A 14,079-nucleotide genomic window follows, 5' to 3' on the forward strand; every position below is an offset into this window, starting at 1 on the left:
ACCAAATCAGGAAGACACGACAGGCTGCTTGCATGGAAAGTGTAAGAAAGAGGTAAATTGCAGGATAGTCACTGGAACACATGGCAATCGTTACTGCATATCACTGCTATATGAAAAGACAATTTAAGTCCATTTTATAAATAGTTAATGTAAATTTAAAATGTTTAGAAAGATTTTTTAATGACCTCAAAGCATATTTTTCTTACAACTATATCTTGAAATGTTTAGAAATAGATTAAACCATTTGATGTTTGATGGAAAAAGCTAATGATAGGCAGAATTTAGCTATTTTAGTCTAGCTTGCTGTTTCCCTTCCTGATGTCAAGCTAGAAAGCAATAAGTCGTGTAACAGTATATCCATATAGTTTTATTAAACATAAGTGACCAAGATTTTCTGAGCTGTTTTCTTTTTTCCCTTTGTAGATAAGATTGTTTGCCGAAAATGTAGTGAAAACTGTAAGACATGTGTTGAATTCCAAATCTGCACAGAATGCAAACATGGCCTAAGGTAAGGAAATGATGGATGTTGCTAAACTCAATACCTGAAGAGGCTTACAAGGCTGTGGATACACAATGAAGAACATCAGATAGCTATTTAACCTTGAGTGGCCCTCATTTCATGTGTTCCATTGCTGTTTAGTTTGTAATATAGTATTTTCTTGTGCTACTATGTGCCAGTTTGGCTAACAACGGATTTTTAGAAGACCTTTCATTTCAGGTAAAATAAAAGCCACAGTCCTGTGGAAAGCCGGCTTCTTCACTTTTTTGACCTACAGTGTGGCAGTCAAGGATTGTTTTAGAGGTAGAGCTGATGAATCATATTAATCTTTCTGATTCATTCCTGTGATAGTTAGAAACTATTTTCTTATCTTTATTGTATTTCTTCATACATCCAGTCATTCACTTATCTCAAGTACCTCAGGCTCAATTCTATTACAATATAGTGTGCACATATTTTAAACAGCAGTGGATATTTTTTCTTTATAGAGGGACTTAATCATTCTTGAAACTGGTAGGTAAAACCTACAAAGCAGCAGTACACATTTCAAGCTCCTTTATGAATGAATGACCTTTTGATCCAAGCAGCAAAGGTCAAAAATCTTATAAAATTCATGACGGAATGTATGCTGGCTTTATGCCACAAAAAATATGAACTCGGTATTCAGTATCTGTAGGGGTTCTTCTTGCAGAATATGAGTGTTCTGCAAATGTTTTAACACTGAGCTTTTACCTTCCGTCAAAGTGGATTTTCATCTCTTAGTTAGTAAAAGCTGAATGTTGTTAGCTTCTAGGACTTCAATAGCTAGATTCCTTTACATTTTGTAAAGGAATTCTCATTTCTGTGTATTTATGTTGCATCTAGATTTTCCAAGTGCCTGCACAATATTTATTACAAATATCTTTATTTTTTTAAAAGCGACCCTTTGAAAAGGAAGTGTGATCTAATGGGAAAGAAAGCATGGGATCGGATCAGAACATTGGTCTATTTACACTTTCTGAAATATGAGTATCTGCTTCCCTTTTAAAATGTTATTAAGTTTGCAGTCCATGTTAAGATTTTGGAGAATTTTAACAGACTTAGCATGACCTTCTGTGTATCTGCAAAATCAAATTAGTAAATTAGCAGTTTAGAAGTTCCTACAATGGGCAAATATGTTAGGAGACCAAAGATTTGGGACCTTATAGGACACAGTTGCTATAGAAAAGTTATGCCCACATTTTCTTTATTTCTCAGGAACTGTATTTCCCTGTCCATTAACACAAACAGCAGCTTGTAGCACCACTGAAGAAAGTAGACAAGTCCATTCAGTGTGAGAAGAGAAGGAGAAATTGAAATATAAAAAATCAAAAGAACCGAACCTTCATGTTTTCTTGGGCAGTATTAGCAAACTTAGATTTATTTTTGGTAGCGTTTTGAAAAAACACCATCTATGTAGGTGTGCCAGATAAATGGAGCCTTGCAGGACATGCGTTTCATATTTCCCAGTTGTTCAAAACTTCCTGCATTTTCTTGGCAGAGTTATCGATGGGCAGGGCCCTGGGTGGGACTTGGACTCCAGTTCTGATCCTATTACTGGCCCATTAAATAAACTTGGGCAAATTATTAGTTTTCCCATCTGTAAAAACATGATAATGCTACCTGCCTTGTAAAGCACTTTGAGGTGCGTGACTGAGGAAAAATAATAAGAAAGCAGGGGTTGTTAGGTTTGTTGAATTGCTAATTTAATTTTTTTCTAAACTGGGACCATATACACTCTTGAAAATTTCCAGTGGTGCTGAGCACACACAAATTTTGCTGGATCCAGTCTGTAAAACAGGGTTAGCTCTCACTCAGGGTGGTAATCCCCAGAGCTGAAGAGCATTGTTAGAGAAAGGATTAACTTGAATGAAAGCTGAGGTTCCACAGAAGATGGCAAACATGACAGAGAAGTCCTAGCTTAAAAAAAAAAACACAAACTGCTGTAGGCACCTTATAACATGAAAGCATAAACAGCTACTTAGAGGGAAGCATGGAAATGTGACTCTTTATGCTATTTCTTTTTCCTCTGTTACTCACTCTTTTGTGCTCTCTCTCTCAAAAGTGCCTGCAGGCAGAATACCTCTGACTGTAATCTTGACAAATCTCCCAAGCCACTCAGAACTGGCATTCAGTTAGGAGGTTTCAAAGGAAACTGCTATTGCAGAAAGAAGTGGTGATTTCCTTCACTGTGAATCTATTCTTAACCTGTGCTGTAGCATAGTATCAGGAGATGCTGCTGGTCTTTCAAGAGAAGCAATGAGATCTTGTTAACAAGTCCCTTAGCATTTTTTTTAATACAGTGGTGCTGACCCTGTGCCAAATTCCTCGTGGGTAATTGCATTTTACAGTCCTGAATTTTTAGTACTCTTTGGCATTGTTCATTTTTTTTTTCTGTCCCCTACTATTTCGTATTTACAATGAGTTTGTAAACAGCTTCTGTATTTCACCGTGGGCAAAACTGCATTTCGTTCCCACTTGAAGTGATTGCTGTCTCTAAATTTATAAAATATGACCAGTGAAGGAAGCTGATGAATCCCAATATACAGGTTGTCCTTTTATTAAAAGAGAACTACTGGTTTGTGTATGACCTTGTTGTCCTCTGTTGCTGTTATCTGCCCAAACACTGTGCTTTTTTCCTTTTTACAATAGTTTGCATGGCACTAAATGTGCTATCCGCTGTGAAGAAGGAAAATACCATAATGGTAGAGAATGTGAACCATGTCACCGTTCCTGTGCGACATGTGCAGGTACCCCACTGACATTCATCTGCATCATTTCCTTTCCTCTATGTTTTTAGCTCTGATTTTATTCTACTATATCACAGTTACAGTATAACATGATTGTTTACATGTAAAAACTTAATTCTCTTGATAGTTCTTTAATATATTTTAAATACAGCAGGCTTTTTTCAGCTAACATGAAAATCTAAGTTTTCTAATTGAAAATGTGCATACGCTCTTTTCTTTTTTCTTTTCTTTTCCCTTTTTTTTTTCTTTTTTTTCCCCCTCTTAGTAGAGTTCATTCTGATTTCCAGTGATGCCCTCCATTTTCTTTCTGGGATGGAATAATGACTGATAGATTTTGTGCGAGCTTTAGAACTACCAACAGCTGTTTCTTTCAGAAAAAGATATACTGAAATTATGTAATGTTGTTTATTCTAACCGTGTACCTTTATTGCTTGATGTTACTGTTTGAAAGAAAGGCAGGTAAAACATAGTCTCTAAAATTACAAGATTTTGCTACAGTTAGAGGTGGTGTCTGTTGGGCAATAAGAGGGACTAGCCAGTAATACAGTGTATTTTCTCTCTGATTTAAGGTGCTGGAGTAGACGCCTGTATAAACTGCACACAGAGTTATTTTATGGAAGATGGAAGATGTGTGCAGTCCTGTGGTAGCGGTTATTACCTTGATCACTCTACTGAAAGTGGATACAAAAGCTGCAAAAGGTATGATCAGTGGCCAATATATGTGTCTGATGTTTGGCAGTATATTAGCTATTACTGTGTTGAAAAAGATAATACTTATGAGAACATAAAACACTGCTGACTTCAAAAAATATAAAAAAATATATTGAATGCTAAGCAAATTAAGGAAAAGCTTTTTTTTTTTTTTAGTAATCTGAGTTATATTCATGCAGGTCTTCTAAAAGGTTTTTTCTTATACGTATATGTGTCCTTCACTTTAAAAAAGCCTGTAGTGAGAATCTAAGTAGATATGCATAGAAATGTAAAATTTACAAATCTGGCAGAGGATCTGCATTTCTCACTAAGAAACGAAAATAGTCAAACTAGGGTTTTTTTAATTGCAAGTTAATTACTATTCATAAGGACTATTTCAGTTCTTCAGCTGCATATTCACAAGCATGGCACAAGTATATTACCAGACTGCTGTCCAGAATAGCTCGCCTGACTCAGTGTACAAATGGGTGGATAAATCTTGGACAAGGCTGTGCTGTGCAAGGAAGGGACATCTTTTTCTATTCCATTCTTTGTTAAACAAATACCATTTGTTGCCCTTTGGAATCATTTATTATTGACTCACTTTGAGTTCAGGGCAGGAAGGGAATCACCATGTGTTACAGTTTTCCGCACAAAAAAATAATCAATATACAATGAAAATATGATGGAGCCAGAAGGGCGATGAAAGGACTGGGCAGCAGGTCAGTCTTTTCCATCCTGTGGCTTTAGCTCATGCCTTGCGGGTGCACGTGTGCACAATCAGCTTAATACTTTTGTTGATTGCTTCTGCATAGTTCCAAAATACTAGAATAATGCAGCTATCTAGTAAAAAAGTGTGAATAGAAAGTGGTTGGAGGAAAGAAACAGGACTGGGTTGCAGGGTGAGTTAATTATTTTTTATCATTATTATTATTATTATTAGAGCAGCTGATACCTCTAGAAACAGCAGTCCAGCCCTTTGCAATACAGAAGAGGTCTCCTAGAAACTCTTGTATTTGGTGAGGCTGTAAGACCAACTCATGCCATTGTCTTTCAGATGCGATGCCAGCTGTTTGGATTGCAGTGGTCAAGGAGACAGAAACTGTACGAGCTGTCCAAGCGGCTATAACCTAGACACTGGTGTCTGTGTAGTAGGAACAGTCTGCAAGGATGGTGAGTGCCATTCTCTGAAAAGATCCGTTTTACCACTGCCAGCTTCTTTTACATGTATTGGGTTGGTTTGGTCTGTTTCTTTTCTTTTGTTACAGTCTTGATTTGAGGACTACGTTACTTCTTAATTTTTTCAGGTTTATGAAAAGGAGAAAACTACATTTGCGTGTGTTAACAAGATTAGTCACATCCACTTTACGTGAAATTTCCTAAAATAGTTTGCCCTCCTGCCAACAACCTACTTTTCTTTCCTTATCTGTGTTTCAAAAGCCATTGCTTTCAAAAGATTCTTATATGAAGACCCTAGTATACCATCAGTAGAATCACATTTATCTATTTCACCACTTTAAACTGTGAAAATGCTGGTAAGTAAAAAGGATTTTAAGTGCCTGTAGTATTGCTTGAATTATGTGGAAGGGTAATGAGAACAAAAGAATTCTGAAATAAGGGAGCACCCAATTTGTGGTGGAGATTTGAACTTCCCCCAAGTTCTCTGTGGCAACCAAGATAGCATTCTTATTGCATATGATTGGCTTAATTATTCACTAATATTCATTCCTTTCAAATGTCACAAATACAGAGACACTTATATAACATTGTGCTTTGCTAAAAATGTGTGAATTACTTGTAGATACAGCCCAACAAGTGCAGTCCAACAGGAAAATCATACTGGAACAAAGCCCAGTGTTAAGCCATGTGGAAGATACCTGACATCAGTTGTACAAAAAGCTAACAATGACTCTTGGGTTCCAGCTCATTTCCGCTGGATTTCGTAAGAGTTTTACCAAAGACTTAAAAAAGAATAAAAAAGAAAGGGTGCGTGGTTGAGTCTTGTTTCTGTGGGTCTTGGCAGCTCCCGTTGGAATTTAGGCCTTCAAACTTTGAAAAGTATCCTGTCCGTTGTAAAGTTACAGTACAGGTACTGGTAAACCAGTCATGAGACCTTTTCACATCAGGACATTAGAAGTGTCATTGTAATCTAGAGCAAGTCCAGAGAAGGTCAGATATAGATGGACAAATGAAGAGGAATTGTAATGCTAAGAGTTTTGAGTAACCACAGTCTCAGTATGGTATTGCAGTTGAATTCTGCAATGCAAATTTTTGACATACCAGTTTGGTCTTTAATATGGTTGGGTAAATCTGTCTTCGTTTGTACACATGCAACTCCAATCAGATACACCTGTAGTTGCCCAAGACTGGGGACACCCCATCTCAGTACTGACTCCCCCGTTCTTCCAAGTGCAGCTGCCATGAAAGGGCAACACATTAGTATGTGGGCCTTCAGGCAATTGCAATGCACCATGCTGGATTCCACCACACCGCATGTGTTCTCAACAGTCTAGGGTAGCCAAGGAAAGTCCAGAAGGGTTTTTTTTTTCTGTTAATTTACAAAGCATAGAGGGTCTCATTTCACTGCCTCACAATCAAGCACTGGTTACTGGTCTAACTCACTCTATAGGATTTGCATTTCTGTTGAGAATGTTTTATTCTTTTTCTGTGGTTTGACTGTTTTATTCTTTTGATTCATAAAAATTGAGAACAAATTCCTTTGCTGTAAATATCACTGTTTTCTAATTATTCTCTTTCTAATCTTTTTTTCCTTTTCACAAATGGATACCAATCATTCCCTGTCGGACCACACAATATCTCTTCCTGAAAAAAAAAAAAAAAAAAAATGCTGTTGACTGAAATTCCTTTTGATGGACCAAATTTCCTACTTGCTACCTGCTCCTGAATGGTCTCTTCAACCAAATCTGCCTGTCTGACCAATTAAACCTTCCTCCATTGTACACGCCATGCTCTCCAAACCTTCAACCTCCCCTTCTTCTCTTGCTGCTGCCCCCCGGAAGCCACGGAAGAGTCCTGGGCCGAGGGAGGATTCTGTATGCTGGTGAAAAAGAACAATCTCTGCCAGCGGAAGGTGCTTCAGCAATTGTGTTGCAGAACATGTACGCACAAGGGGTGAACTGACACCTCCCAGCGTCCTCCTGCTCCTGTAGACTTATAGATTAATCCGTATTACTGAAAAAGGAAAAAAGGAAAAAAAAGAAAAAAAAAAAGAAAAAAAAAGAAAGCCACCTCTCTCTCTCCCCCCCCTCTTTGTCTGGGGAGATGGTGAACTGTTTGTTGGAACTTAAATGGAAAAACTACAACACGCCTACCTTTCATAACTGGGTGTCTAGAGCTGAGCATCCAGGATCACAGAGTCAGTATTGTGTGACCAAAGCATTTGATGCCAAAATTAACGTTTAACTCATGATTTGATTTCCTGTCAACCTTAGGATTATTCTTGGTTTTTGAAGGTCCTTTTTCTTCCCTTTTTTTCCTGCTTCTTTCCCCTTCAAGATGTTTAAAGAGTGTTTCGAGGATACAACACAAGTTTACATGGATTAAAACTAAACAATACAAAAATGTTTGCATTAGTCTTTTTTGTGCTATGTGTATTGACAGGGGGAACTTGAGTTCCTGAGGGGATCAGAAACATCATTAGCTGCAGGACTAAGTTCTGCCCCTTTTGTAACAGTATTTAAAAAAAGAAAAGTGAACATTTCTGCACACATTTCTTTCTTACTTCCTCTGCTGTGTGCTGTTTTTTGTATCACATGCAGTATGTATATATGTTTGCCCAAAATGTGGTTTTGGTCATATAGATTTCATTTTTAGACAGCTAGCTTATTAACAGATATGCTAGGATTTTTATTTTATTTTTTTAAATTGTCAAAGCTATTTCAAATAAACTTTAAAAAAAAGTTGTTCCTGTAGTGAACAAATTCAAAAGATACTACTTCTCTTGGTTTGCATAAGCGAGAGTAGTGTATATGCTCGGAAGTCAGAAAACATTGCTAACATGTAAGAAGTATTCATAAATTATTGTTGTCTTGTAACGTTCACAAAAAAGGGGATATTATCATACAGATATGTGGAGCTATTTCATAGTGCCCATATGTAAATGCCAGTGTGACTATATGCGACAGGATGTGTTTACAGGACTGGATTTATAATTGTGCCAAATACATCTCCAGGAATAATTACATATAGGGCAATATATCAATGGTTCTCTTGGTGTAACAATTGTGTCATGATGGGCCTGAATCTGCTTTTAACTGCTCACAATAGAAATTTCAGCAGGAATAGTCCTGCTGAGGCCAATGGAGTTACCTCACTGTAAAACCATCCTGGGTGGTGAGAGAAGTGGCCCCTGCCTTTCTCTCTTTACCCAGGCACACGGCTGCCAGTACAAATTTCCGTTTAATATATCTTCATCAGCTTGACTTAGCATACTGTTCAAAAGACAGTCATTTAGCAGAACACAGAAGATCGAACTTCAAAGATACTGTTTTCAGGGGATAATACTTAAAACGTACAAGTATCTTTCTCAGTTACCTTTCCAGGACACACAAACAGAAAATGGTTTGCAGGTGTTTAAGCATGTAACCGTTAGAAAATAAAGAGGATCAAAAATGATTGTGGAATTTTTACAAACAAATGGATACAAACCTATAGAGGTAATGTGCCACCTTTAGCAGAGAGCAGATGATAAACTATTACAACCTGGTTTGGTATGACAGGGGGCCAGTCAAGCTCCTGTGGTGCCCATTACAAATTTCCTGATAAACATTCAAATTTAAAAGAATTCAGTTTGTGCTAGTTTAACTACTAGTCTGTTACTGCCTCATTTCTCAGTATAACATGTTTAACTAGAACATAATGCTTTCAAAGTTTAAGTTAATATTATATATATATTATATATAAATATATATTCATAATTGAGATTTAATTATGTAATGGATTGTAAAGAATTTGTTTGAATACTTACAAATGTCTCTAACACTATTATAGAGAAGAGATTAATAACTTTGTTTTCTTTAAAAAAACTGACACGTTGTTATATCCAAATTCATTTTTACTGAAAAAATACTGTACATGTGTAAAATGTTCAGTTGTTATTTGTAAAATAGGGTAGTTCTGTTGTAATTGATATCGGCCAAAATCAATGTTATTCCATATTTTATTTTTTCTATTAAATTAACCTAAATTCCTGTTCTTTTGGTCTGGAAAAACATGTTGATAATCTATATGTAAAATATCTTTGTTGAAGGGCACAGGTAGCTTTATGGTATAGAGCACTTAGATACCACATGCAAGTCATTGAAACAAATTGGGAGGGTAAGGGTGTTTAATTTTATTGTGGATTTTTTTTGTTTTAAGTGATGGAATTTATGATTGCAGAAATGTCTGGTTTCCGTGGAGGACACCTTTTGTGTAGTAGCAGTACAGCCACGTCTGAAACCTAGTGGATAGCAACGTTGGCTTCCTCTGACTTGTGAGAGTTTGTGATGAGTCTAATCTCTTGCATGCTTAGGATTAAAAAGTGAAATCCATAACTACCTATTGGCTCAGACAGCTCAGGAGGGAAGTTTCATCTTTGCAGTCATACGTGGCCGTTTGCACAGTGAGATATTGATAGCTGTTCACGTGCCAGTACTCGCATCCAGTACACCTCAGATCACAACCCCAAACTGCCACCTGAGAACAGCAGGCTGTCTGTCCTTGCCAGTAGATCAAAAGGGCTCCATGTAGACTAATCAGTTACCCCTGCAGGGTGAGACCCTCCATCGGCATTAGCTGATGCTCTCGTTCATTTCCCACTTAGTCCTACAACCTGAGTGGAGACCAAAGTGGCAACTTATCCAAGAAGTTACATATTCAGATGATGTTTTAAGCAAGTTCACTGAAGCCGTGTAAAGAATTTCCTGAAAAAAACACTTTTCAGCCTTAAACAGCTCTCATTGTCACCAACTTGGTTTCAAAACAAGGAGTTAGGTCATCAGTCTCACAGTTTCCCTGTCAGTCCTGGGAGCAAGCATATGTGGGATGGCACATTCTTAGCAGTAGTCTGCTAAGACCACACCTGGAAAAAAGGTTGGCCTAACCCTTACACCAATACTGTATGAAGAGCTACTTCTTTCAGCTCCCACCTCACTTTCATCTTCCAACTGGCATGAGAAATTCAATCAATCATAGTGTCTTTTATTGTCAAGATTTCATCTTCTTTGGGTAGGAAACATGCAAAGAGTGATAATAAACTTGTTATAGCTCTGGCCAAAGAAGTCTGCTCTAGAGGGCGTATCTGTAAATGTTGAGCTGTGAAGTCTCACAGACCAGTAAGCATAGAACTGAGTTTTAGGCTGAAAACCAGTGCTTTCTAGTGTCAGCTCAGACTCTTTGATCATTTTTATTTGTGATGCCTTAATGGCAGTGGCCAGATGCAAGCAGAATTTGTAAGCAGCACTATAGTTAGTCCTTGTACAAGAGGATTGCTGCAGCAACAGGATTGCAATTGAAGGAAGCTAGTTTGTTTCCAGCTGCAGAGTTTTCTCAGGTGATCGAGCCTCCCTCTCTGATTCAGTGGTTGGTAGTTTGGAGTGTTCAGTATTTGACACTGTGGTGTTGGCATGCAGAACAGATATGGACCATTTTAGGAAGATCAGAAGCTGCTAAGCATGAACAAAATGATACTTTTCTCCATGTCTGAAAGGACTGTGGATGGCATCAGTCCAAATTTGTTCATTGATTTCTGCCTTATTTATATCATAAGTCAAAAAGCAATGACAAATTGAAGATGCTCTTCTAGTTAAGATATGCCACTTCCATGGTGAAGTATTTGCCAGTTCATGTCTGTTTAGGAGAATCCTTACACAATCCTTGATTTAAATGCAAACTGGATACCCAACAGGACCTCTTCTTTACTAAAAGTCTCAAAGACAATGACAGCTTTGGTCCCCCCCCAAAAAAAATCTCATACATGTGCTAACACTACTTTTAACAAGAAAAAAGTTTAGCATGCCCCAGACCTGCAGAGCATCCTGCAGAAGCCTGTTGTGTGAGGGCGTCATTTTATAATAGCAAAAGTGTTTCCTTTTCTGCAATGGGGTTACAGCCTTACTCCCTTTCTAGCTGCAGCTCTCCACCTCAGCCATACACCAGTGTTGTGGGATCAGCAAGTCAGATACCTGCCAGGATATGTCAGTGGAAACTGTATGCTTCTGACCAGTAGCTCCTGTGGCTCTTGGCTTAGACCCTGCCTACCCACACACCAATCTCCACTGGCACATCCTGCCTCTTTCTGGGGAGGCTTTGCAAACTCCCCCTCTGTGGAGAACACTGTTTTCTAATAAAGATTTCCCTATGAGACCTTACAGACTATCCCAATGTCTATTGGGATTGCAACTTTCCAATGTCCTGTGAAATTCTGAGCAACCCCTGCTACTGAATATATTGAGTAATAGCAGGGCTGCTGCTTGTTCCACATTGTCAGGTGATGATAAGAGGTATGACAGTATGAGCCTTGAAGATGAGTAAACCTATATACAGAGATACTAGAGCTGACTACAGCAATTTCACCCATCACTAAATACAACTTGCAACTGGTGATGACCAAGTTAATCCTCTTAATAGCAACACCACAACCAGAGTGAGCATTATCTGTATGAGTGGCCACTTTAGGTAACTATCTATCTGCTACTTTTTAAGGAATTTGTTTGATGAACTGAATGACTGTCAGAAGGCCTGTTATAAATTCAAGATTCCTGTAAAGACATTTAAGTGACTGCTTGTATGAGTCAAAGCTTTCAATTTGCAGTGCAACTCGCGGAACAATAACTTGTCTGTGATCCATTACCATGCCTTATATTTATATTGGATATGCCATTGTCATGTCATTGGTACAGAATGAATCAAGAAAAGTTCTGCCATTAGATGTTTGTGCAAAATATTTTAAGCAAGCATTAAAAAAGTTTTACAGCATACAAAGAAAAATCCTAGTCAAGTTTTCATCAAAAAGAAACTGACACCAACAGCAACTTGCATGAGCTTGTTCAGAATATGCAGTTTCAATATATGAAAAAAAAAGTTTGAAAATGTATTTTTGATGAACATTTTGTTTAGCGGGGAAAAACTGTTTTCTGTTTGGCATAATTTTTATTTACTTGTCTTACTTAAACTATCTTGGGAGATTTCAATTTTCGATGAAATTGATTATCTGATTATTTACTGCCACCTGTCATGAGAGTGTATTGAGGCTTAAATCCTCCTCATTAGCAAGGACTGAAGAATTGTGGGTAGCAACACAGTGTCCCTGAGAACAAACTAAGGCTCTGAACCTTAGGCTTGCATCCAACCAGTGGAAGTGCAACCAACACCTGCCTTTCCACCATTGGTTCCACACTGATGAGCAAAGAGGATTCAGATCTATTGAAGTCCTGGGACATTTCTGTGAAGTCTCAGAGCACTGTAACATTGGGTCTCACTAGGGAAACTGTCTGAAATCCTCAGGATAAAGCCAGAGAGATTGCAGTAATGTTCACCTGCTGTGCAAGAGTAGCAGACACCAGCACGGAATTATATTTTTATAGCCACACTATGATTGAAACGATCCTGGAAGGAGTTTCTTTCTGGATTAGAAAGCAATGATTACTGCATAAAAACGGAGCCAATTTTCACTTCTAGTGTGGGAAATGTAGTCAAAGGAAAGCATATTATGGTGAGAAGGCTCTGAGCATTTAAAAAAAATAATTCCAGTAAGCAACAAATGCAGCCTCTCAGTGCTGCACCAAAGACTGGTTTTTGTTACGTCTCTTTTTTATGAGCATCTCATGCATTTGCTGCCAAAGATGGGCAAGGCACAGCTTAGGAGAGTGCCCCTTGTACAACCATTTATTTATCAGTGTTTCTCAGTGTTTGGGGGATGGATTTGTTGAAGGTCTTCTGGGAAAACATCAGTTTTCAAAGCAAAAGATACTGTCCCATCACAAAACACAGTAGACACCTTTGCTTTATGGTGTTATGCAATGAGCTGATTAAGTACCCGTTTTTCCAATCAGCCTGGGGGGGAGAAGCTAGAGCATTGACAGGCAGTGAATATTTATTTACCCAAGGAGAATTAGTGGCTCCATCATGCAAACTCAATAATAGCACTGAATGTTCACTGGAGTGTGACTACTGTGGTTTAGTTACGATTCAAATACAGCATATCTTTTCCATTTACAATTTTCCTTGGCCTGCCCACTGCCCACTGCATCCTCCTGATGCGTGCAGATGTTCTTTGAGACGTGGGTTGGAAGGAAAGTCTAGCACCTGGTTCCCAGTCCCCATGGATCGCATTGCTGTCAGCCATGGTACTTGTGACCATTCTGTGCAATGCCACTGGATCAAAAGACAGAAGTAACTCAAGTATTTATTCCCAAATAAAGTAGCCCCTTTTCTTACTCCAAGAGCAAGGCCATACTGAACTGAAGTTGTGTAAATGCTGCTCTTGCTGGGTCTGCCTTTAGCATGGCTTCCCTGAACGCTTTCAATCCCAAGGCTGAAAGGAGGGAATTAGAAGGTCTGTATCATTTACCTGTTTCTGCACCCTCAGCATGGAACATGTGATCATTAAAGGGGACATCCTGGACTGTGCTTTCCAGGGTAATCATCAAAAGCTATTACCTTGGCTAGTCCTGAAATGCTGATAGTGGAGACGAGGAACCAGGGGAGATTTTAAGCAAGGGGAGATCACCAATGTAAGTGTATTGAGTTGGCTGAAAAGTTACAGATAGGAATAAAATTTACTCCTTTATACCTCTCATTAAAAGACTTAATTTGGTCTGCTCCTTACTTCCAAGGACATAAACTTGTATCTGTTTGGAAGATTTCTTTCAGGCTTTAATATGTATTCAGCTCTGCAAATTAAACAGAAATTGCATTTGATTAGCAGTATGAATCTATATTGTTGTATCTTGTCGGGCAATAGTTTGCCTGCTGAAATCTGCCCAGTTATGAGCAGATTAGCAGGTCTGTGTTCACGTCATGATTAAGTTGGAGATCTCCAGTACAAACACTCTGTGCAGGGGTCTCTCTATTTAAGACAGGTGACACCACTGAAACACTGCCCTGAGACAGCCAGCTCTT

General features: G+C 38.3%; 1 protein-coding gene across 2 annotated transcripts in view; it reads left to right on the forward strand.

Moving 5' to 3' along the window:
• PCSK5 (proprotein convertase subtilisin/kexin type 5) overlaps positions 1-14,079 on the forward strand; it is a 259,439-nt gene that overhangs the window by 190,546 nt on the left and 54,814 nt on the right. The window contains exons 17-21 of one of the 2 annotated variants that reach the window (XM_050913018.1): positions 424-508; positions 3,170-3,267; positions 3,837-3,966; positions 5,015-5,130; positions 6,978-7,137. In XM_050913018.1, the coding sequence (XP_050768975.1) occupies positions 424-508; positions 3,170-3,267; positions 3,837-3,966; positions 5,015-5,130; positions 6,978-7,093 (545 nt within the window). In that variant the 3' untranslated portion in view covers positions 7,094-7,137. Of the gene's footprint in view, positions 1-423; positions 509-3,169; positions 3,268-3,836; positions 3,967-5,014; positions 5,131-6,977; positions 7,138-14,079 lie in introns of those variants that run through there. The other variant, XM_050913017.1, reaches the window with a different exon arrangement.

This window comes from Gymnogyps californianus, chromosome Z, assembly GCF_018139145.2.
Source record: "Gymnogyps californianus isolate 813 chromosome Z, ASM1813914v2, whole genome shotgun sequence".
Lineage (NCBI taxonomy): Eukaryota > Metazoa > Chordata > Aves > Accipitriformes > Cathartidae > Gymnogyps > Gymnogyps californianus.